At 37.2% G+C, this 26,259-nt stretch overlaps 2 protein-coding genes across 2 annotated transcripts; both read left to right on the forward strand.

The window, feature by feature from the left end:
* Positions 1–767: 767 nt before the first annotated feature.
* LOC120626518 (cytochrome P450 4d2-like) lies at positions 768–8,494 on the forward strand. Its single transcript, XM_039894045.1, has 9 exons — positions 768–927; positions 1,941–2,033; positions 2,721–2,831; positions 4,019–4,204; positions 4,417–4,629; positions 5,391–5,589; positions 7,074–7,225; positions 7,516–7,695; positions 8,319–8,494. Exons 1-9 carry the CDS (start codon positions 768–770, stop codon positions 8,492–8,494), a joined length of 1,470 nt encoding a protein of 489 aa, XP_039749979.1.
* Positions 8,495–10,745: 2,251 nt separating this feature from the next.
* On the forward strand, positions 10,746–19,639 carry LOC120626519 (cytochrome P450 4C1-like). Its single transcript, XM_039894046.1, has 10 exons — positions 10,746–10,908; positions 13,571–13,663; positions 14,611–14,721; positions 15,126–15,311; positions 16,676–16,872; positions 17,359–17,425; positions 17,506–17,710; positions 18,056–18,201; positions 18,971–19,150; positions 19,467–19,639. Exons 1-10 carry the CDS (start codon positions 10,746–10,748, stop codon positions 19,637–19,639), a joined length of 1,521 nt encoding a protein of 506 aa, XP_039749980.1.
* The last annotated feature ends 6,620 nt before the right edge of the window (positions 19,640–26,259 follow it).

A 26,259-nucleotide genomic window follows, 5' to 3' on the forward strand; every position in this document is an offset into this window, starting at 1 on the left:
GAAAGTACTACTCGAATTCATATATAATCTGATTAATTTCAGTTAATACTACAAGGTAGGAATTCGCACTCTACTTCACAACAAACTTTTCATCCCGAATTTCAGCATTGTTTTGTTGGGAAAGGGGATGGGAGTGAAAACTTATTAGTTGTCACCGTTGCTGTAATTTATACGTATCTAAAATCAAATTATATAAAGATGCTATACACAAATTAACCCGTAATTCATACTATAAAATATGTGAAAGTATGTCCGTTCAATTTGTTTTCTCTTTGTTACTTATGTTTGGCTCAACGACGGCCCCGACCTTGACGAAATTTGGCATGGATGTCCCTAAAGAGCTCCCGGTTATCTTTCCCGGGAGTTTTAATATCATAAATACAAAGCAGACAAACGAGCAAGTGGCTCGCCTGATTCTAAGTGATTACCGCCCATTTACATGTGCAAGACCAGAGGAAACACCAAAGAGTTGCCGTCTTTCAAAGAATTTGTTAACCACCCCTTAAATAACTCCAAATCGTAGTTTGGAGTCAACTAACACATCAAAACGTCTTAACTGTGATTCTACGGCCGGCTCTTTTGGAATGCATCTGATTGGAATTTTAATTTCTGCTGTTTATTATTAATTGCCTTCACCATTTTGCCGTAACCTTCGATTGAAATATAAATGATCAACAAGAGAAGGGCGTCGTGCCCTTTAATTTTTATTATAAGACTGGAATCATTGTAGTTTAAGGCATTTTGCATCGTTTGTGCTCGCAGGCGAAATGCTGTTCCTGTATTTACTTATGATAATCATAGGTTTGGTAATTTTACAATTGAAAAAAAAAAGAAAAAAATTTAGAGATGTGCACAGACTGATTAAAGTGAGCTCTCTAGACGTACCAGTGATTGGACACAGCTATAAGTTTATTGGAAATAACGAAGGTATAAATGTTACAAAACCTATGTGTTGTGTGTGTAAATAAATTATGCTTAATCTATACTTATAATAAAACTGTAACTGGAAGATTTCTGTACATTTAATATTTTTTGAAAATTTTGACCGGGGGATGCTAATCGATACTGAGTCCAAAACAGATTTTATTTAATTTTTGTCTGTCTGTCTGTCTGCCCGGGCATCACGTGAAAACTACTGAACGGATTTAAATAAAATTTGATATAGTGGTAGCTGATATTCCGGGTCAACATATAGGCTACTTTTTATTCCGATAAACAATAAGCTTCTCCCGGGAAATGAGATGAAATTTTTTATCAATTTTACTTTATAGCTCCGTTAAATTTGAACCGATTTTAATAATTCTTTATTTGAAATGCATCAAGCATGTATTGTGAAATTTTAATGAAGATCTGGTTAATATTTTCGGAGATAAAGGACATAATTTATCATAGATAACAGCGAGTCACAAGGCATCTGGGACAACGATCGAATGCATGCGTACCATCCTACTTATATTATAAATGCGAAAGTTTGTGAGTATGGATGTATGAGTGGATGGGTGTATGTATGGATGGATGGACATGGATAAAGTAATCATTATTACCTACAAAAAAAAGTCCGGGAGGCTAAATGTCTAACTGTTAAGACACAATAACCCCTTTTTGTTATTATTTGTCAATCAAAACACGGGTACATTCTTAAGATTGTGACGTTCCTATCAGATCTTTATCCAAACGATAGGTCCAATTTGAAATTATTCAAATTGGACCTATCGTTTAGACGTTACGACGGGTATAGAAATGCTAAAAGATATTAAATCCGATTTGATGCAGACGAAGTTGCGCGGGTCAGCTAGTATATGAATAAATAAATATAATCCGACAATACACATATTGCCATCTAGCCCCAAATTAAATTTACTATAGTTAAAAAGTTTATTAGTCATTGAGTGGATATAGGATTATTATGTTTGAATAACAATATCCAATTTTGGTTTTAGATCGAATGATGGCATTGGATGAGTTCTGTCGCCAAGCTTACATAAACAAATATGGTGTCGTCAGTTTATGGCTATTGCATCTCTTCTGTGTGAGTGAGTTTAATGATTTTATCTATACTTATAATAAAAGTGTAAAGGGTCGAATTCTGGGGTCGATTATTTTGAAAATTTTGCTTGGAGCGCACTCTATAATGGATGAAGCTAAAACTGTAAGTTTTTAATTTTTGCCCGTCTGTCTGTTTGTATCTTGGCATGCTAAAACTACTGAATAAATTCTAATCACACTGTGCATGATTTGAATACTACGAGGTAGGACATAGAATACTTTTTTTTTATTTACTTAAAATTAAAAATAATTCAAGTAAGGTAAAACGGGGGTTGATCTCCATTGTCAATGTTTACGTAATTAAAGGTTTGAAACAGTTACTGGTTGACCAAAGCACTATGAGCAAGATATGTTAGTGCCCACGCCCCAGTCGCGTGCTTCAATATGTAGAAAGAAGTTGCATGCATAACTTTCTTTTATGTGTACTTAATATCATATTTTTTTATATTTGGCACTACCAGTACGATAGGAAAAATGTTTACGTTAGGTTAGGCTGTAAGTAGATTTTGTAGCAGTACGGCACGGGCACAGCTAGTAATTAATAATAATGTAGATATCGTTATTTTTATTAACTAGCTGTGCCATGCGGCTTTTAAAAAGGCTTCTATTAGCTTGCTTCGATAAATAACAGTAACAATAACTTAAAAATTATTGTATATCCTTATAAATTTCAGATATATGCGATCCTGTGTCAGCAACTGTAGTATTAAAGACGTGTTTAGACAAAAGGCCCATTTCATTATTCGCGCGTCATCTTGTTGGTAACGGATCGGTGTTTGGAGATGGTAAGCTTACAAAATTATTGAAAATATCCTGCGGTGATCAGCTGACCGTTTGTGGAGCTGAAATAAGGTAATTCTGATGCTGTCACTATGTTCGTATCACCACGGTAGGTGAGAGTATTTCTGGCCGGTAGACATACCACACAAACCAGACAGTCGAGGTCACTGAGCGCTATAAGTGTAAGGGCCAAGTTGTACTGCGCGATGTTTTGATTCTCCGTTGTATCTGTGATTTAAGCGTTAAGCTCACAATGAACATTGATTTTCCAATGGGGAGGACCCTGATATCGTTACTACAATAATTCTGTTTATTTGTTAGCGTTTGGTTACGAGTCGTTGATTGAATTTAGGATAGCATCATGTATTTAGGATACCATCAAGTGTACCTGTAAGACATATTTACACGACTTAAATACTTGACAGTTCTTTTAATAGACACTGACACAGACTTGAGACAATGTTATTTGTACGGAAAAACTTCTATCTTTACAATAACTTACGTAAAAGATTTGATATGTTACCAAGATATTAAACCAATTATTAAAGCCCATACACTTTTTTAAAAGTGAATTGTTTTCGAAATGCATAGAGCATGCTAAATAATAAACTGCCTGCAAGTATCGTATAATTCATGAATTCCAGTACCTGCACGTCTAATTTTTCTTATTTATGTGTGATTTTTGTAATAATGTTTAAAATAATAACCGATTTTTTTGTACCTTCGACCACATCGTTGATAAGAATATTAAGGAGTAGTCGTCTGAGGTGGGAGCCTTGAGGCACGCCATGTTATTGTACGTCATATGTTTTAGTGTAACCCTTGACAGCTAACTCTGGAGTCCTTTCACGCATATACGACTTGAACCATCTCAAGAGGTCGCCATGAATAGCTATTGCTTCAATTTTAAGAAATTAATAGACTGTGGGAAATGTTAGAAAATGCCTTTGAGTGTTGAATATATAAGGCATCAACGTGAAATATCTTGTCCATATCATCTCTAATCGTATTCATAATATGATAAATATTTTTCTACAGGACCAGTAAAAGCTTGGGAATGTCTACTGGTGCTGGTCAAAGTATAGTTAAATAAGTGGGCTTTTAAACGCATACTCAAAGAACTTATTGAAAAGATAGACTATTCTTATATTGTCCATTGTTGTCTTAGTTAGTCACGTAAAAACATTTTCAGTAAAAATATGGCGAGTTCGTCGAAAAATCCTTATGCCAATATTCGCTCCCAAGTATTTTGAAGAATTTGTACAAGTCTTTGAACGAAACAATAAGATAATGATAGAAGAGCTAGCTTCCGTTGCTAACAAAGGAGACTTCTCAATATGGGGATACTTCAGTTCCTACGCATTTGACTCTGCTCTAGGTATGTTATATGAATATTATATGAATGTTTACTAGATCAAAAAGTTAGATTTTTCCGTCGGGAAAAAGCAGTAAAAATAAGTTAACGTTGTATACTTAAACAAAAAAAAAGGGAGGTTTTTGCTATAACTTTATATATTAAGAAAATTTTAAACATTTTTAAATTTACCCATATCAATATATTAATTTAAACAACAACAATAAACGTTCCAGAAATGATTTTCGGTGAAAATATAAATGCTCAGAAGCATAGGAGCCACCCTTTTCTAGAAGCATTTCAAGATTATACCAAAAACGGTGCGGCGCGCGTGTGCCAGCCCTGGCTGTACAGCAATGCATTGTACGGACTGTTGCCAGTAGCCAAGCGGCAGAGGAACAACAAGAAAATCATCTGGGATTTCGTTGAAACCGTAAATATAAATTTCGGTACAGCCTACTTATTTCAATTGTGATATGCCACAATTTCTAAAGAAACATTTTTGTTTTAGTTAATCCATAAAAAGAAAACTGGCCTTAATAAAGATAAACTACAAAATAAAACAAACAACGGTAAGTACCTTTCGTGATAACGGATTCGTCTTAAATAAAATTTTTCTTCTCTTTATTTTAATAATAATTGCCGCACCAAGCGTATGCCCCATTTGATAGTAAAAGCATGCTCTTTAAAAAAAAAAAAATGTATTAATACTTTCCTTGCTACTATATAAAAAGGAATAACGAAGTATAATTTCTATACTATGTATAGACTAAATTTCATTAGGCACCAACTTTAAAATGTTGTAGAAAATACTTATTTCTTGGTTTTTAGTTGTATAAGAAAGTCGGTTCTTTTTTAACAAAATATTTTAATCCAAATTCTACGGTGTGCCTCATGCGTCCAAAAGCTCCCTGCACTGCGCTACATGTCGCCTGTCCACCTCATTTTAATAAAAACTTTAAACTTAACTTGGTTTCGTTTTTTTAAGTCTATTTATTAAGACGCATGCGCCTGTTATTACACCAGCAGTTCTTCGTCGGATGATGCCGGATGATGAGATGAAATGTGTGTTTTAAACCCTTATTTTGCGTAGTTGCCGAGGACACAGATAGGCGTTATTTATTAGATACACACGAAAACTGACAGTTTTGAATAATAAAACATCAACGCGGATAAGTTATATAGATGAATAAGGCTACTGTGCTTACAGCGAACGAGCGGGAGCAGATAACGTTTCTGGAGCTGCTGGTGGAGTCGTCGCGCGGCGCGGGCGGCTACTCCGCCGCGGAGCTGCGCGAGGAGACGCTGGTGCTGGCGCTGGCGGCCGCCGACACCAGCGCCGCCGCCGCCTGCTTTGCGGCCGTGCTGCTGGCGCACTGCCCGCGCGCGCAGCGGCGGTTGCGCCAAGAGTGAGTACCACCACTCTACTGCGATGCTCCCTCTGCCAGCCCATGCCCACAACAATCTGCATGTGAACTATGTGAAAGTGTTTTCATCATTATCAATTTGACAACGGTATTGAAATGCGAGTCTTCATGAACTATGGCAAAGGAAAGCCAGAGATTGATGTACCTATACAGTCATGAGTATTATAAACTCCATAACCATCGTCAGCAACTAATCTTCTTGGAGCAATTAGAAAGTATAAATTTAATTATTGCGGACGACCTGGCTATGGGCTTAATATCATTACATACCTTTTCCATTGGTTTTGATGTGTGCATTGTTATCAGACCGCAAATTTGGAAATACTTCATCTGACATCAATACTTATTGCTCCAAAATATTACAATATGTATATAAATTTTCTTGATTGATTTTTCCGGCCGCTGATAAAAAACTTGCATGCAATTGCACATAATCAATTTGTGATGTGCGATATTGGCAAATTATTACAGTTACAAACCATTTTGTTAGCCAAATTAAAGAGTTAGGGCAGATTCATAAAAAGGAAAAAAATCCCAGGACCGTACAATATTTGTATTGAAATACTACAATTAATTGAAGAGCTCCTGATTGATGCAGTAACAAATGTTTTTAATATCGTATATGAAAGTGGAAGAGACTAACTAAAGTTTACTTTCATTACCTTACCTAAAAAGCCTGATGCTAAAACATGCATGGAGTACACTTTCAGCCTTATTACTTACATTTTAAAGATCTTTCTGCATATCATTTATGAAAGAAATAAAAATAAATGTGACAACTATTTGAGTGATTAGATTGAATTTAGATCTGGTGTTGAAACCCGAAATGTATTGTTTGCTATAAATGTCCTTGCCCAAAAAAGTATAGATTACAAACTTATGTATGGATTTGCTTCATTGATTATGAGAAAGCTTTTGACCGTGTTTAACATGAGGTATGAAGTTATTCGTCGTTTACAGGAAGTTGAAATACACAAATATAATCAAGAACCTTTATTGGGGTCAAACTTGGACGGTTAAAGTTGATGGTGAGGATACAGGTGAAGTGATATGCCGAGGGGTAAGACTGGGGTGCATATTGCATCCACGTTAGTTCAACTTATTCTCAAAAACTATTTTTTCAGAAACATTGGAAGACAATGAATGGAGTGTCAAGATAAACAATCGAAAGAGTTTAAAGTAGAAATACCTAAGTGTCCTTAAGGGTAAATAAAAAATGGGATTCAGATCGTAAAATAAAGATCAAGATTAAAGTTGAGAGTGCATCATTCATAATTATAAAATGGTTAATACAGTAAAAAGCTGCATATTAAAATGCGTATTAGAAGTCTTCATTATGACATTAGGCCGATAGCTCTATATGGTTATGTAATATGGAAAATTAAAAACAATACTCACACAAAACTAAACGCCCTTTGTAATATTTGATATATGGAAATTATCTGCATATTTTTTGCATATTTCAGAGTAAACAAACTTTTGGGGGATTCAAAAAGATCAGTGTCGGTAGGCGATTTAGCACAACTGAAATACTTAGACGCCGTTGTGAAAGAGGCTCTGCGTCTTTACCCCCCCGCGCCAGTCACGGTGAGAAGTTGCAACAGTGACTTAAAACTACGTGAGTCTATACATTAATTAATAGGATTTAGAAAAACAAACGTACTAAAACTGAAGAAATAAAACTGGGCATTAATTAAATCAGGGATTTTATTTTTTATATTTAGTTATCTACACGTTTTCATCTGCTTCGTAGCCCATTTTTAGTTTTCTAGGCAAAAACCACGTAGTGGGGTTTTAGAATACTATTTTTTTGATAGCCTGCATTAGCAGTGAAACGAATATGCGAAAGATGATAATAATGGTGTTTGTTTGACTTAAACCGTTTTTGTTTTTCTTTCTTTAACGTAGCTTCTGGCATAACCCTGCCAGAAGGTTGCCAAGTCATCTGTAACATCTGGGGCATACACCGCAACCCCCACTGCTGGGGCGCAGACGCGGACGAGTTCCGGCCGGAGCGCTTCTTGTCCGCGACGCCGCAGCAGCTGGCCGCGTTCATGCCGTTCAGCCATGGACCTCGTAATTGCGCTGGTGAGAGCAGAAATATTCAATTGGTGGGAAATGGGAACTTCTGAGAGTCCTCCATACCACGTTTACCGATGCACATTTGGCCAGCGTGGTGGACTACGGGCTAAACCCTTTGCATTCTAAGAGGCGTGGATACGACACCCGGTCATGTTGAAATTGTTCGTGTAGAATGCCATCTTACGCCTGACCAAATTTTGCCAAGAAAAGTTTGTTCTATAGGAATAGTTGTCACCTGCCAAATTTATTATTAAAAGTATTTCTCCATTTAGTGCTGGTCTTCGTACCGACGTGTGAGAATGAAGATCTTATTATATTCAAAGCAGAGCATTGATATGAACATTGAACATGTTATGTATCTGACAGCACGGTTATGTGTTCTAAGGTGTTTAGCTCTTTATTTTTTATATGTATTATTCATGGCGAGATTGTATCTCTAGTTTAGTACCAGCCTGAAATCTGAACCATCGAATGTTTACCAATGTACCATCTGATTGATGCTAAATTGTCTAAAGTTTGCCTAAGTTTTAGACAATTTGACATGCCATTTGCATTGGCTGTTAACATGACATCTAGTTAATAATAACATTTTATGGTTAACATGACGGAGATTGGTGGTCTGTGCGCAGGCGCGCGGCTGGCCATGGCGTCACTAAAGCTCTCCGTGGCGGAGCTGACGCGGCGCTACCAGCTCGCGCCGGCGGCGAGCTACGAGTACAGCAAGCTGAAGCCTTTGAGAGTTACTTTTGACGTGATGCTGAAACACGTAAACAACTTTGAAGTGCAGTTGCAGAACCGATGTTAACTGAATTAATTTGATAATCGTTATTATCCAAATGTTATAACAGACTAACACTTTATAATAAAACGAAAAAATGCAAATAACAGTTTTGTTTCACTCTGCGTTTTCTTTTTACAAGACTGCAAAAAAAGGAGGTAATGTTTTTAATGCTACTAACACCGAACTCTGCCAGTTCCTCGGTTACTTTTTTTTAATCCACTACAAGTTAGCCGCGTTTCTCTGAGTCGAGTTAATTTGTCGTGTTACGTCGTAAATGTACGTACCTTCTTATTTGCGTTATCTGATTTATCGTCATCATTATGATTATCAGCCCATTCACCCATTGCTGGGCGCAGGCCTCCTCTCACACTGGAGGTAGCAGTTTTAGAGCCCACCAAGCTGCTAGAAGGGGGTTCGGCGAGCTACTTTTAATGTTTTATGTTTGTGCATAAGATTATCTGTTGAGCGTAGGGAGTGGTGGTAGCACAGTGGTCAGGACTTCCGCTTCGGTTCGGAGAGCCGATGGCGATCCCCAGCACGCATCTCTATGTTATGTGCGTTTTAAATAATTAAAATATGACTTGCTTCAACGTTGAAGGAAAACCACGTGAGGAAACTTAGATGCCTTGTTCGCCATATTGTTCTCAAAGGCATGTGTAAAGGAAATGTTGTTCGTTGTAATGTATGTATATAATGTAACTGTTGTAAACTTATAAGAGGGTACTTCTGTCATTGGCCGTGTGGTGCTGTTGGCTTTAAATGGCGCAACGACAAGTCAGTTTCATTGAGCACGTCGTATTTCTTAGAGTCCACCAATATAACTGAGCCAGCGTGGTGGACTACGGTCTGAACCCTATTGTGCGAGCAGAACCGCGCCCTGTGCGATGGTAAGGGTCGACTATCGAGATTGACGTGTTTTACTCATTCCCACAGTGACATTGTAATGAGGTCACCTACTACTTTGACTTTATATGAGATTAATATAATGTTTTGTATTCTGTAGCCTCTCCGTAGATTTTCGGTATATTTAATAAAATTCATACCCAATGCACACCTTCCGAATCGAGTAAATCGCCAGATGTTTCATTAATAGAGAATGTTTAATAATATTTTATCTGTTAAGTTTTTCAAATCAGACTTATCTATTTATAGGAATCAATAAAGTGAAAACGTCTATAGAGAAGAACGTCTATAAGACAGAATTAAGTGTTTTTGGAGAAAATATCAAATTTATAAATTTAAAATGCATGTAAAACATTTGGATTGATTGAAGCAGGATTAGAACCTGCGATAGTCGCAGATTCTAATCCTGCATTGAATACTGCTCCTGATTTTAATCTGCGACTCTCGCAGGTTCTAATTCTGTCCGTTCGAAAATTTGTTTATAAATAGATTGTTTTTAAGTATAAGACTGCAAAGAGTAATTTAGGCCACTTATTACAGATAAGACTAAACTGATTCCGACGAAACTTATTGAGTTAGATAGTAAGAGGACTTTCCGAGGAGTTTACTAAGCTACCTAATATCGTGAGAAACGTGGTAACAGAAATTTTGCGTAAACGAGTGGTGGATAACTGGTAGTTAATTCAAATATGAATGAATGAATCAATGAATGAATGAATGAATGAATACACTTTTATTGTACACCACATAAACATAACAAATTAACAGTAGAAATTTAACAAAAGGTATACAATTTGGCGGCCTTATCGCTACATAGCGATCTCTTCCAGGCAACCAAAGGCGTTAAAAGCAGCTCAAGAAGAGAGGTAGGTGGTGCATTTAACTGTACTGTGTTGCAAATAAACATGCATAAACCTATATATACAAATATAATATGTACATATAACAAACTTACAATAAAATATATAGATAGTGATAATAATTAACATATACCTATATAATTAATATCAATAATAAATAAATATATACAATATTGTCAAACAAAAAATGATCTTTGACAAGTTTTTTAAAAATGGTAATAGACTGTGCCTCTCGGATTTCAAGAGGCAAGGCATTCCAAAGCTTAACGGCCTGAACAGTGAAAGATCGGTGTAAAAAAAAAATATATATATTATTATTAATATATTATCTATCAATAAATAAAACCCGTATGCTGTATCCAAACCGGTAGGACGTGCCCTGCGCGTGACGCTGGGTGCTTTAATTGCCCGATTTCAAGTTAAAACAGATGTGTGAAGGTCAACAAAATGATTATAAAACTGATTTCTGCTCATGATATGTGGTATTTGTTTCGGCCGCGGTCTCGCACACAATGCTGTTTCTGTGTTTGCTCGTGTTGCTGCTAGTGCTGCTGGTGATTGTATCGGTCAAAATAAGATCGAAAAAATTGATAGAACTACACAGACAGATCAAAGTGAACTTCCCCTATGTCCCGGTGATCGGACACGCCTACAAGTTTATTGGAACTAATGAAGGTAAAAGTAACCCAGGCTTTAAGAACTAGTAGTTTCCCGCAACTTAATTCGGGATTGAAAAAATATTCGAAACATCAAAAATAGAGAACTTTCATACAATTATCCAATGCTATTTCCAGAACGATGATTCTTATGAGGATAAGAGTAGATATCTGGAATATTAAGTAGCTCAAGTCTCTTCACTCATAATTTTTTATTTGCCGGTGCAAGTCTCGTCTACATCATCTCGTCTTTCAAAATATTATATATGACAAATAATAATATAATAGCCTTAATACAAGATTTGTTTAAAATCGAGGATTTGCTTTAGCATATCCAACTTTGCATCGTCTAAGTAATTTGGACCTAACATCGCTTATTTTAGAGTCGCAAATCTTTTTTTTTATGGTCATAATTGACGAACCTAGCAAATGGCCCACCTGATGGTAAGTGAAAAACCATCGCCAATAAGCAGAGCAACGCTCACGTCCACGCATGCACGTCCTGCAACATGCCGCCCTGTGTCCATCAATTTGATCGTAGGTGTTAAGCCTCATGCGCCTGTGACTATACTGGAAACCACGCCCTTCACACCGGAACACAGCATTGCAACTATGCTGCGTAGCGGCAGAAATAAGCACGGTGGTAGTACTTCCCCGGAGGAACTATCTGAAAAAGCTCTAATACTACCAAAAATCTTGTTCTTCTGATTTTTGTCTTACAAAAGCTAATTCGAGCTTTAATGCAATGCGAAACAGACCCACTTTACTCCGACGCTCAAGTATTTCCGTAGCGAGCAATGCTTGTAGTAAGGCTACAGTGTTAAAAATACTGATGTCAACAGCAAGAAGCAGTAAGGCGACATCACCAATCGACAGATTTTTTAATTTGTTTAGATTGTAGTTTGCCACACTCAATAACAAGGTATCAACTTGTCCGCTTTGAATAATTAACTCGCGACTCGAAAATCAGATATGTAGTAGTGTATAAGTCGGAAGTAGGTTATTTACAAACTAAGACGCGGTTCGCAACGGGTTTGTTTTTTTACAGAGATCTAATAAATAATTGTTACGTATTTGAAAAACTATTTTATACTTTTCCTTCCAAGGCACGGAACCCTCTCTTATTGAGACTAACGTGACTTGATCATTCTTGTCATTCGGTTACAAGGAAGCGCCTCAATACGAATTCATCGGACTGTATCTTTGTAATAACATTTCCATAATGTGCTCATAAGAGGATTTCGAGTTACGGTGCTGAGGGCTGCTAAATGAGGTGGAAATAACTCTTATTTTTTAGTAGTAATTGACGAACCAAGCAGTTATCTCACCGGATGGTAAATGAAAAACAATCTCCGATTAACAGACTCGCAACTACGTTCCTTGCAAACCCTTGCAAGGAACGTAGGTTTTAAGCCCCATAATTACACCAGCGACCACGCGCTTCAGGCACGAATAGGTAATTAGAATTATTGCATCATTGCAACATTGCTGCAATTAGGGTGTAACGGTAAAATTCTTAAGAGTTGATGTTTTAAATGTATAACTTTTTTTTTGTATTTTACGATTAAACAAATAAAAAAATAAAATAAAAATACTTCCTCGAACGAGCTCTGCGACAAAAAGCTGTTCTACTCACTTATATTATTGATAGTTTGTGTTTTTTACGGGGAAATACAAATATCTTATTCTGACGAAAACTACCATATTTCTGACGAAATTGATGTCCGCTTTACATGATTCAGTAAATTTTTTCCTATATCATAGACAAGAAATGTAAAAGTTCGTTCGTTACAGTGCGTTGTTAAGTACGTTTTCCTTAGCTTATACTATTATATACTAACAAGCGGACCCCAGCGCCATCTGTCGGGCTGATTTGTGAATCTAAACCATCCAGGGTGCCACCCAAAGGCATACCAAAAAATTCATTCAAATCGGTCCAGTCGTTTAGGAGGAGTTCAGTGACACGCACGCAAGAATTATATATATAAAGATATATAAAGCTGAAGAGTTTATTTACTTGAATGAAATGACATCAGCAACTACTAGTCCGATTTAGAAAATTGAATAGCCGATTTATCGAGGAAGACTTAAAACATCACGCTAAGACGAATAGGAGGATAGCACCAATGAAGAATGTTTCAAAATCAGGGTTTTTATTTTCCTTTTGTTAGCTTTCGCTGAGTGCGCTGCTTAAACGGTTGAATTTTCGATAAAATCATGTACCTATGACAAAGTTGTTTCCCCTTAAAAATTCTAAAAAACAGTTCGGGGCAGCATATGTCTATCTTTTAAGGTTGATTTATACGTGAGTCGGTCACCACATTGTTTTTTATAATTGGGGTACAAAATATAAACACTGTGTATTTTGTAGATATGTAGATGTAGATGTGTTTTGGTTAATTTTTTAACCTTAATTTAATCTAATACTTCCTCTAAGTCTACATAAAACTTTATTAAAAAAAAATTATGATCTTCTTATACTCCTAAAATGTATGAAATTGCGTTTTGCATAATGATATCGAATCCAATTGATTTAATATGTTATTTATTATATCCGGTCATGTAACGATGTTAAGAAAGTGAAATTTCGCAGGAAGGCACATTACTATCCAGGGGACTCGCCATAGCGGCAAATTGAAAGAAAGCTTGAATGCAGAACACAAAGCAATTATTGTTTACAGATCGCATGCTGATGTTCGACGAGCTCGGCCGCCAGGCGCACTGCAACCCGTACGGGCTGGCCAGCTTCTGGCTCGCGCACTACTTGTGTGTGTGTGAGTACATTGCTTTAAGTGCTTATGATCTACTACATGCCACCGCTCCTCTCGTCCCACGCGTATAACAGAGGGCGGGCAGCAGCGTCCTCTGTGCTACTACTAGAATTTACTGCGATCACCAACCCGGTTGGCCATCATGCCGCCTTTCGTCCAGCAGTGGACTGCTATAGGCTATTAATTTATGTTTGTCTGTGATTCCTTGCAATACCGAAACAATTCATGTGGTCTTGTTCAATTGCGTTTACTTAGTTAGATTATTTCTAATGCTTCTTGCGATTTGCGCAGTTTTGAAGACCTCACTGGTGCAGTAGCAGCGGTGTGGCCTTAAAAGTACAAGGCCCTGGACAGGGGCTTTTTTGAAATCTGTAATTTCCTTTTTTTGTCTGATCTGCTCTGATGGAAGGTTTCGACCGTTGCAAGTTATTACCGTGTCGCCACACACGTGCCGCCATGCGATTGAACTATTAGTAGCACCTATGTGTTTAATATAACTGCCAGATTAGCCCGCTACCATCTCAGACTGCATCATCACGTACCATGCATGTGAGATAGCAGTCCAATGTAACAAGAAAACTACGTTACTTAACCAATTTACGTGAAATAGTTATGATTTAGTAGGCCTACTAAAATAGGTCTCAATAAAGTTGGCTTTAGATTTTGCCTAATTAGCCAAAAAAAGATTTTAAAACTACCGATTTCATGAGTCAAAGTATTTTGAAGTGTTGGGGATCCGTTCGGTTCTAACCCCAGAGGTCGATGATGGTGATAATGAGACGTCAGTACCTGGCTTCTTTTGATCAGTAATCAGTTAGAGCAGTTAGGCCGATAGATATTTTTGGCTTTCGAGCGATGAGGTAGATGAAAAGTGATCATCTTTTAATTTCTTTTATGTTGACTACAACTTTTAATATTAGTACCGTTTGTTGTATGTTTAAACTTTTCAGCGATATCCGATCCCGTGTGTGCGAGTGCTGTGCTGAAAACTTTTTCTGACAAGTGGCCCGTCACGTTGTCTATGCGCCACCTACTTGGTAATGGATCAGTTTTTGCGGAAGGTAAGCTTGAATTATTCTTAAATAGCAGTGCCTCGCGCTGTTACCCGCGATGATATTATTGTTTGGTTGCTTTGATGTTTTTCCGAGACCAATAGTAGCCTATTTTACTTTTCTTCCTGTTAACTAAATCTACGCGAAAAATCAAGTCGATTGGTTGCTTAGTTCTGTGGAATTCTTATAGATTGTAATAAGAACTGGAGTAACTAAAAAAATCTTTTGCAGTTCAACTACTACTCTCAATTTAAAACTACTCTAATCTAATTTGAAACTAAGTCAGTTCACTAAAACGCAAGCCAACAGTTAAAGTGGAATAAAAGTCAATCATTATACTCAGCACTTTAACGTTTCGGGACCTTCATTAGAAAACCAATGCGGTTCTTAAGAATACTAATTTGATATTACAGCGGAAATATGGCGACTTCGTAGGAAAATTCTTATTCCGGTATTCAATTCTAAATACTGCGATAATTTTGTGAAAGTCTTCGAACGAAACAATGAAGTATTGATTGAAAAGCTCGCCGCGGTGGTGGGACAAGGAGACATTTCGATGTGGCCGTTCTTCAGTTCCTACACTCTAGACTCTGCTTTTGGTATGTACTCGTATGTAATCCAGCGGTCATGCTCGCCTATCGAGGGTTTCGTACTTTAAAATGAAACGTAAACAATGCATTTTTTTGGGACGGTATTAATCACTACTTGCTATAAACAAAAACCTATTTTAAAAAGTGCAAAATAAAGAGGTTCTTTCGTGCGATACCCACTTGACCTACTAACCCTACTCTGAAATTTCGATGCCCCCATTTGCAATGAAAATAAAATGCTTTTTCATTTGCGATAAAGTAGAATAAGTCTAAATTTCATGCCGTCGGTAAGAGGAGGTTGTGACAGACTGCCAGACTGAGTCGCATCATAAGGGTTCTTCGTTTGGTATATTGATTTGAACCTTTTTGATGTCAAACATGGCTTGGCATCGTGAGCGTAAAATCAAATTTCCCTATTATTGGATTGTAAAAAAATTTACTTTTAATATGACTTTATAAATTGTAAAATTTTAAGTACCAATAGGTTTCGTGGCCTGAGCGGTTTACCATTAAGCTACAGCTCTTGTTATAGCAATGCCTAAATCAGTATATTTTTATATGAATTATAAAACTTATAAAACTGATATTTAACCCAAGTATAGGTAAAAACAAGGTTAAGTACCAAAGGTTAAGGCCAAGTATAGGTTATTATGACAGTGTAAAGTACATTTATGAGAAACATTGAAACTAAGATTCTTTTAAAATAATATTATGTTTTTTACACCAAATTTAATAATAATGTTTTTTAGCATATTTTGTATAGCACATTTGCTATACAAAATTGATGCAGTGTTTCACATTCCATCATCACATCAACCGATAGACGTCCACTGCTGGACATAGGTCTTTTGTAGGGAGTTCCAAGCTCCACGATTCTGAGCCGCTTGGATCCAACGGCTACCTGCGACGCGCTTAATGTCGTCTGTCCACCTCGTTGGGGGTCGACCAACGCTGCGCTTACCAGTACGGGGCTGCCATTCCAGCACCTTGGGACCCCAACGTCCTCCTTTCTCCGAACTATGTGCCCGGCCCATTGCCACTTAAGCTTCGCGACTCGTTGAGCTATGTCGGTAACTTTGGTTCTTCTACGAATCTCCACATTTCTGATTCGATCGCGTAGAGATACTCCGAGCATAGCTCTCTCCATCGCCCGCTGAGTGACTCTAAGCCTTCTTATGAGGCCCATAGTTAACGACCATGTTTCAGAGCCATAGGTCATCACTGGCAACACGCACTGTTCGAAGACTTTCGTCTTCAGGCACTGAGGGATTTCTGACGAAAAGATGGCACGGAGTTTCCCGAACGCTGCCCATCCGAGTTGGATTCGGCGGTTCACCTCCTTTAAATTAGTAAGAACTAAAATGTATGTCTAGGTATGACTTTTGGTGAAAACGTCAACGCCCAGAAGGATCCAAATCACCCGTTCGCCAAAGCATTTCAAGATTATTTTCGGAACATGGCGGTGCGCGTCTGCCAGCCGTGGCTGTTTAGTGCCGCGCTGTACGAGCTGCTGCCCGCGGGCCGGCGCCAGGAGCGCAACCGCCGCGTCCTGTGGGACTACCTCGATGACGTGAGTGTTCGGACTGCGCGCTGCGGCGTGACAGCCCTAAAATTTATTTACCGACTTGGTACTCATGTTAAACCACTGGACTAGATTTTAGCCAGGAAGTTGACCTTCGACTGGATGCAATCGATAGCTGTGATTGTATGTTCATTGCTTGAGTGAGTGTCCAGGCTTCTAATCTATATAACACAGAGAACACATGTCAATGCAACCGCATCAGAAAGGAATATTTTTTAAATAACTTTTACAGAGAATCTCCTTTAATATTAAAAAAAGCATTTCTTACTAGTTCAATAAAGCACCATATCTCCAGAGAATGATCCCGGATTTATCGATCAGTGTCCCCAAGTCCGTATCGTTGGACCCTTTCCAAGTTTTTTGGTTAGGGCATAAAGAAGTAGTTTTGCATATGGTATATTTGGTCTTCTTGCAGTATTTGCCAATTGTTTAATCAAAAAATCTGTATGTTTAACCAAATTACTTTAATTTCAGATTATCACAAAAAAGAAGAGGAAAATATCCGCAGAAAAACTCGAAAACGAATTGGAACATCACAGACGTGCGTATTGAGAGGTTTTTTTTTTATTACAGTAGTCTAAAACGAAACTAGTGTAATTAATCAAACATTTATTATTTCAGAAAATACCGTAAATAATAATTTCAAATCATTTCTGGACCTTTTGATTGAGTTCTCCGGTGGTGAAGATGGATATACTGACACCGAGTTGCGTGAAGAGACGATTGTGTTGATCCTCGCTGCCACCGACACCTCCGCCACCACGCTGAGCATCGCGGCCGTGCTGCTAGCCAACCACCCCCGCGTGCAGGACAAAGTTTACGAAGAGTTAGTATTGGTGCAACCGGTATTTGGTATAGCAGTGTTTAAAGAAGTGGTGGTCGAGTTGGAACCACGCCAACTTTTCGAACGTATTGTGCGTTTTGAGCAGTCCAATATTCTTTGATGTGTTAGGACGGGGAATGACAATAACTTAACTTGCCACTGATGGAACAGTTTCAAGTTACAATACAAGTAAGCAGTTTTGACTTACAAAACGTAAGTAGTCTTCTAAGATCCATTATGCATAAGATACGGAATTCGGTTGTTAATTGGCTCGAAGAGACCTCTTCTAAGACGTTTTGCATCTGAGAATTGTATCTAAGATAGCTCAAATATACAGTATAATTTCAGGTTACAAGAAGTTTTGGGAGATTCAGAGAGATGCCTTGATAATTTAGCGAAGCTGAAATATTTAGACGCGGTGGTAAAGGAAACCCTGCGTCTGTACCCCCCGGCGCCGGTAACGGTGAGAAGATGCGACAAAGATCTAGAATTACGTGAGTGCATTATTGATGAAATTAAACTACTTCATCAAATTCAAACTTCTGAACCGAAATTTGAAATGCTCAGCTGAGCATTTCAAATTTCCGAACCGGTGGTAGAGTCACTACACACGGACAGACTTGACGTTTCAAAAGTGCTTGTCTTAGGCCTACTTGAAATAAATGAATTTTGAATTTAAATTTTTGAATTTTGAATTTGAAATAAACTGGGATTAGAGAATAGCAAAACGGATCAAAAAATAGATATATGTTTAATTGAACTTGTTCCTCAGACTGACTTGACAACTAAGAAACGAATAAGCTTTATTTCGATATTTGTTCATAGTGCCTAAGATGCTGGCAGAGTTGGTTGGTTGAATGGCCATACTATTTCTTTGGCCAATTTAACCGCCAACTCTAGCAACAACGGTAGACTTGTTAACTCTTTTTGACAGTTCTTTAAAAAGAGCTCAAACCCCCACGGACAATAAGACTCTACTCCAAAAGGCACAACAATGAAACTGGTATTAAGGTTTATATATTGGCATCTCTTGGCCAAGAGTTGTTAGGTTGCCTTAATGTACGCTGCTGCTAGGGTATCAAAATACGCAGCATCTCAAATTACCTTCCCAACCTACAAGAAACGAGCGTCATGCGATCAGGTCTCTGCCATCGTTTCGTGCCAAGCCGAAGAGTTCTAATACACTTGGCACGTGAGCGGTAACAAGAGATCTATGGATAACGTCGTTGAGTGTGCTATGTGACTTTATTTTGTTAATTACAGCTTCCGGCTTAGTTCTCAATAACGGCTGTTATTTCCTGCTAAACTTCTGGAGCATACATCGCAACCCCCACTGCTGGGGCGCAGACGCGGACGAGTTCCGGCCGGAGCGCTTCTTGTCCGTGACGCCGCAGCAGCTGTCCGCGTTCATGCCGTTCGGCCACGGCCCCCGCAGCTGCACCGGTACTCCAAACTAAGTTTAATGTCAACATGAATTATCACAAGGTTTTAGATGATAAGTTCAGGTTTGATCTTGCGGAACGAACCCCTATCGAACTCTCTATCGAAATCTCTACCTCTATGCAGTTTCTCAACTGCATAGAGGTAGAGATATCCGATAACCTGAAAGGCGCAACCTGTTGCTCTTCGCATTTTACTAATTACGGCTGAAGCTCTGTCGGAGATAGAACTCAAATCAAAGCACTGGGCACTGGCCAGGGAGATCATCAGATCAGGGAGGCTATCAAGTAAGATGGAATGATGTTCGGTGTATTTGCAGGTTTCAGTTTGGCTTTAACTTCGATCAAGTTGTCTCTGGCGGAGACGCTGCGGCGGTTCCGCGTGGCGCCGGGCGCGGGCTACGCGTGCGGCGCGCGCGCACCTCTGCGCGTCACCTTCGACATCATGCTGAAGCACGTGCACAACTTTGAAGTGCAGTTGGAGAGGAGATGATAACTCTTCCATAGATAATTATTATGCTGTTGCTCTGTTATTTTATTATTTATGAATTATAGTAGGTTGTTGTTTAAATGTTTTAAGAATAGGCGTTGAAACAAATATGAAAGTATTTTATTTCGTGCACAGAACATGAGGAGGCAAAACAGTGATTTATTATTTATTTTATTTGCTGACTAGCTGTTGCTCGCGTCTTCCTCCACGTTTGCCAGTTACAGCAGCAACAAATAAACGTAAATAAAGAAATGGAGAATACCACTTGGAGAATATAGTGTACTACGGTTTAAGCTTTCATCACTAACAAGGAATAGTAAAAGTAATATGTAAATAGCATTCAATTGACGAACGTTTGTACAGATGTTTTTATGTTGTGTATTCTTGTACAAATATCGGGTGCAGTTTTTTAAAAGAACTTTTTCAATTAAGTGTATCTCTGGACATAACTATTTTGCTTAGGTGTAGGTTCCTTGAATTGTTTAAAACAAACCATTTAAAAAAAAAGGGCAACTGCGGCCGGGCCCTACTAATACCAGGAACATTAAAATAATGCCAACTGTGAAAAATAATAGATATTTCCTTATTAACTCTATAACTCTGCAGAATTGCTCCAAAGACATCCTTTACTCAAAAGACCTTGATAAATTGAAAAAAACCCAATAAAGCATCAATTTTCAGTTAGATATCAACTAGACAAAACATCATACGTATACGAAACCACAATCATAGATATACGAAAACCAACTATGGTGCGTAAGTGTTGCGACTTAATTTTTAATACAAGCTTGAGAAATCCGACGCGTAAACCGGCACTGCTATGTACTGCCGTTTTTGACGCGCCATTCTTGTACCTCAGTGTTAGTTGATCGTACTCCAGTGTAGCATCCTCGGGCTCTAATCATTGTTCCGCATGATGCGCATGTTACGTCGTTATACCGGAGATGCTCCAATTAGTTCCGATGGGGCGGAGAAGTATAGTCGATGATTCGGTGCGAGTATGCAGCAATTAGCGAGACACCGTCAAGCTCCCACTCGCCACTTGTGACTATTGAATGCTGACAAGCGATAATTGCTGTGCCGAGAGGCTTCTCCTCGGCTCGGCTCCGCTAACTTAAACTTAAAAATATCGGTATGCAAAGGTGGTCTTAATGCTAAAACAATCTCTTACATACAACTTTTGGGCAAAATAATTAAAGGTAGTAAACGTTGGGCATAATATATAAATATGAATACATAAAAATATAAGAATTATAAATACAACATTATATACGTTAATTAGTGGCTATTAGACAAATAAAATTGTTTAAGACGACTTTTAAAAATAATTAAGGATTCTAAGCTTCAAACCTCTTTTGGCTCTTTGAGCTCTGCACAGCAGTAACTGTATATGACTTTAAATGTAGTGCAATGATTGGTCTAAATTAAATAAATAGCATATAATTTTCAACGTTCTTCGTTGATAAAGTAGCTTATATTACTCTCCGTATTTTGAACTAACTCTATGCCAAAAATAAAGTTAATTGGTTCCTAAGTTAGGTCCTAAAGGAAAGACAAACAAAAAATAAACACGAAATTATATTAATAATTATAGTAAAAGTATTATCATCATGTATGTAACTTTGTGTTTTTTTTCAAAAATAAAAAATTAAAGTAAAAAAATGAAAAAAAATATCTGGTTACTATATTTTCACCTATTTGCATCAGAAGAAGGATAAAGATTTTCAAAATGTGATATTGTCATAAGTTATACAGTCGAGTATATTTATAACTTAGCTTTGTAAATTTTCTATGGCAGAAAAGTTTTTCGCAGTCAATGGAAAATTAAATGGTTTTCGTTCATCAGAGTTTTGTTTCTTTTACATTAGCATTTTGGTAGAGACGTACTTTCATTAAAACTGGATTATTTATTGATATTTTCCCGTTTCGATCTAATAGTATGCATTGTAGAAAATAATAGAATATCTTTATTTTCAAAATAATAGATTACACTGTACTGCAATCACTTAATGAAGCTGGAATCGATTTATGAAATTAATCTTGGTAGTTCTTGAATAAAGAAGTTTCGTAACATCACCTCACAAAGTATTTCAATAACCGACTGTCCGGGGCAAATAGTTAGACCTAACGGTGACAATGTAGTACAGTAATATATATATACATAATATCTCAGCATAAAATACATTTAAAATTTTTGGAAATAAATGAATTTTTTAATTTTGAAACTTGCCAGACAGCTATCGTATTCAGCTATTGACGGCGTTTGTCGGAGCACTCCAAACAAGTCGGTATGTTTCGAGAGTCTTAATAAGTTCAGCTACATCGCATTGTTCTATTCCCGGAGCCAGTTGTCTAGCAGTTGGAGGATTGTTGTTCAGACTATTGGTGCTGATTGAATTTACAACTTTGAATACAGATCTATAATTAAAACTATATTTAGTACAGATGCGAAGTATTTAATTCTTTATTTAAAGTTTTTAACAATGTGACGCTTAAAGTCACTATTAAGGCTGATAGAAGAAGGCATAGAATAATTTCGTCGTCGATGGTATGCGACGATATATATATATGTTTATTGGCAAAAACCTCAGGCCAAGATTGCCGGAGAGTTGCGAGTTGTGTGGGCTGGTTGCATAGTGCGCTTAATGCACTGCATGAGGAAGGTTGCTTCAGGTTGATTACGAGACGGATTACTGAAATCTCCTGAATATAAACTAAGCATTTACCTATCCTCCATGCCACGCGGATTACATTAAACAATACCTATACGAGAGCGGTACGCTGGTGATGATGATGACGAAAAATCGCAAGAAATTATTTTACAAAAAACTAATTTAAAAAGGCAATTAAAACTAAATGACATGTATGGAAAAGAGACAAGTATATAGAATATACGCGTTGGAACAGGAAGTTTAATTCCTGTTTCGCATGGCATCGATCTTCAAGCCGGGCTTCTATAAAAACGGATTTGCAGGTGTTTTAACTCTTATAATAGTTACAGGTATAAAGGAATATTCTCCTCCGCTGATTTTCCTTTAACTTAAGCTTTACCAACTCATAATGGATAGGCGATACCTAAAATGAGCTCACAATGAGTTTCTGAAACTTTTTACTCAGCGGCACACCTAAAACTCTTAATTGAATTCTTTTACTTCCGCCCGCATACCGAAATGAACTCTCTTATTTCCCGCGGACCTATATCAACTACTTAAAACTACTAGCAACTTTTGACAGCCTCTTTGAATTATATTCCAATTAAATATGAAATTAGTTTTAAATTTTTTATATGTTTGTGTGACATTAGCGCAATGTTGTTATGGATTCAACACATTGACCTTAAATAATTATGCAAGCTTCATAATAATACGCTATATAAGCACTACAAGATAAATTGATAGTTTAAAGAATATCTAACACACATAACTTTATTGAAAGCATTAAGTACTTATATTAATGTGAATAAGTATATTTATATTCTTGAAGGCTAACATTTTTAGCAAATTGGCAGCATTTACAACTCGTTTTTCCTTTCAGTTTCATCCGCAATAACCAGTTTCGTAGCTTAACGATATAATGTTTATAATAATATCAGCTATTGGTATAATATGCAACATTACTACCATTAGAGTTTCATTATTATGGTATTTTATGTAATAAAACCGTTTCATAAAAGGTAATTATTAGAGTCTAATTGAACGAAGTTTTGATATCTGGTCGCAGCAGTCCAATTTGAACAATTGAAATGACAATGACTGTGGTACAAAGCTCATTATTTCGTTCATTTCCCGCTGTCACTATCAGTCAGTGGACTGGCAATAAAGCTGCGGTAAGACAATGTATTCGCGTGTTCTCATTGGCCGGAATTAAAATGTGAATGATAAAAAGTATAAGGAAATAGCAGCCGCCAGAAACCGGCAGGGCGGAATGAGAAGACTGATTAAATGTTGTTTAAAATACACTTTTGTAAAAAAGATATTTATTTCTACATTTCATTGGAGACTCCGATTGCGCTTGATATTTTTGCTCCGTATAAATATCTATACATGTAATAAAGGTGGAGTGTTTGCTTGTACTTTTGAAATAACCGTTCTTTACTAAATGTATATGCATATATATTTATTGTCAGGTAGCTGATGCAATAAGGAGTAACTTTATAAGGAGGCTACGTTTATTTTAGAAAAAATATTTTATTTTAGAAAAACAGTCATGAGAGACATGTTGCAATGTCCAAGTACTGTCCAACACTTCTCTCACCAACGGTATTAATATATAAAGCTGAAGAGTTTGTTTGTTTGTTTTCTTGAACGCAATGATCTCAGGAACAACTGGTCCAATTTGAAAAATTATTTCAGTGTTTCGGTTGTACTTCCCATCAATCGATGAAGTCTGTAGGCTATATAGCATCACGCTAAGACCAATAAGAGAATAGCATCAATGAAGAATGGTTTAAAATCCAGTGTTTTTTTTCCTTTTGAGAGCTTTCGCTGCGTGCGCTGCATAAACGGTTAAAGTTTCGATAAAATCATGTATGACGTAGTTGTTCCCCTTTAAAATTTTAATAAACGTCCGCAACAGCCTATGTTTATCTTTTAAGGTTGACTTATACGCGGATGAAGTCGCGAGTGACCGCTAGTTAGTAAATATGAATATTAGATTGGTGAATTCATTAAAGTGTACTGTAATTAAAACGATGTTCACATTGTTCCGTTAGCGATAGAGCTAGTTTAGTTCGCTGAGCTGGAATACTAATTCAATTATTTGTCAAAATGTTGTACAGTTTTCACAAAACAAGTCCAATCTGAATCAACCTAAGTGGCACTACACCACGTGCTGATGAGGAGTTTTATATTCTCTATGATTACAGAAGTAATTTTTAAATGTGAAGCGAGAGAAGTTACACAAAATAAATAAAAACACAGCGGGCGTGTTAGAACCACTGGACACGATAAACATGTTTTGTATCTATCTAGAGGCCCCGATTTGTACACTAAACGGCGTAATATGGATTAAAATATATATGTTAATCCAGAACACGGTCGGCGTGTGTGCCAAATGAGCCTCAACCGTTATCAGATGTTATCCGCACGATAACATCCACGGATCCATGTTAGATACAAGCAGGTGCTTAGCCTAATGTTCATGGTATCCACGAATCAGCTATATCTTCACACATCTATGGTAATAAAAATAGAACTGAAGACTTCATTAACTACAGGTTGGATGAGACAAATGTTTTTTTGTGTTAAATAGCTCATATTTTAACAAATGTCTTAACAATTATTTACTGTAATTTTAACATCTTGTGTGAACTATAAATATATAAGAAATAATAAATAACACCATACAGATTCTCCTACTTTTAGCGGAGTAGGTATAGCAAATTTAGCTTAATTTTAATAATATATCATGGAATGACGCAAAGTAACGCCTGCTTCTATGAAATATTTAATAGCTCAATTTTGAGGAAGGTTATTGCCTATTTTAATATCAAGAGCCGAGCAAAAAGGAAGAAAGTCAGAGAGTCAAATTGATAATTGATAAAGTTGCTTGGACGCAAACTGCCTCGCTTTCATCTCGCAAGACAGAATAATTATTATTGTGAAAAAATATGTTGTAGAAGGATAGCAACTGCTGAGTTTCTTACCGGCTTTTGCTCGATAGAATCTGCCTTCCAAGCCGGTAGTAGAGTCACTACAAACAGACAGACTTGAAGTTTCAAAAGTGCTTATGTTATGTCTTAGGGGTACCAAGAATTTGTTGATAGAAAAACCCAATACATTGACTCGATGTATTAGTATGTGATATAATACGGACACGAATTAACATAAACTGTTCGCTGTAGCGCGCCGTGGTAACGACCTCGCGGGACTCGTTAAACTCGTTAAGCTCGCTCGTGAGACTCGGACTACGCAGCTAAACATTTAAATATTCATCCACACACACAGCATTAGGACGCACTGCGTGTTAATGACGGATAGCTTTTCACTCGGGAGCTCGACGAGGGACATTCAAGAGTACTTGATAAAGGTGAAACTGTTTGTGCTCTGTACTGCTTGTTGAGTGCACATCAAAAGTATTTAAATCATACTGCTTTTATTTTGAAGTACGTTTCGTATGAAAAGCGTGTGTGTAGAAATGAATAATTGCCTTATGCACCTACATCTACTTTGTAGTTCGGTAATCTTGAGAAAATAATTTATGACGGCGCCTCCGACGCGATAATATTTTTAAAAACATTGATGTCAGCAACATTGTCGTCATTATCCTCATCGTTATCGTAACTTTCCATATTAATTTTATTGCTTTATTTTATTGCACTTCAAAACGTTATTACAACAATATGGAGATCTGCTCGGTTTGGCTACTCGTGTCAGAATGACTCGAAAGACACTCAACACTCAGTATTTTTAAAGGAATCCCCGTTGGGGTGAAAAGCAAACTATTCTTTACAGGTGTTGTACTTCAATTAATAAATGATCTTCAATTATGAGCAAAAAAATTACAATTAAATTTTAATCAATGTAGTTTTTAGGTTTATCAATTTAGCAACATCGTATGTCGTTGCGCCGATACATATATTATGTCAGATAGGTGTTGGTGTGGTTGATCCTGCTGGTTCATAT

Source organism: Pararge aegeria, chromosome 9 (assembly GCF_905163445.1).
Source record: "Pararge aegeria chromosome 9, ilParAegt1.1, whole genome shotgun sequence".
In the NCBI taxonomy this organism is placed as follows: domain Eukaryota; kingdom Metazoa; phylum Arthropoda; class Insecta; order Lepidoptera; family Nymphalidae; genus Pararge; species Pararge aegeria.

Excerpts from the sequence above, each read along its gene's own strand:
- LOC120626518 (XM_039894045.1), top strand. The coding sequence starts at position 768 with ATGCTGTTCCTGTATTTACTTATGATAATCATAGGTTTGGTAATTTTA. Across the intron at positions 928-1,940 it reads GTTTATTGGAAATAACGAAG|ATCGAATGATGGCATTGGAT; the intron begins GTATAAATGTTA and ends TTTTGGTTTTAG. Across the intron at positions 4,205-4,416 it reads CGCATTTGACTCTGCTCTAG|AAATGATTTTCGGTGAAAAT; the intron begins GTATGTTATATG and ends TAAACGTTCCAG.
- LOC120626519 (XM_039894046.1), top strand. The coding sequence starts at position 10,746 with ATGCTGTTTCTGTGTTTGCTCGTGTTGCTGCTAGTGCTGCTGGTGATT. Across the intron at positions 15,312-16,675 it reads CACTCTAGACTCTGCTTTTG|GTATGACTTTTGGTGAAAAC; the intron begins GTATGTACTCGT and ends ATGTATGTCTAG. Across the intron at positions 17,426-17,505 it reads CGAATTGGAACATCACAGAC|AAAATACCGTAAATAATAAT; the intron begins GTGCGTATTGAG and ends TTATTATTTCAG.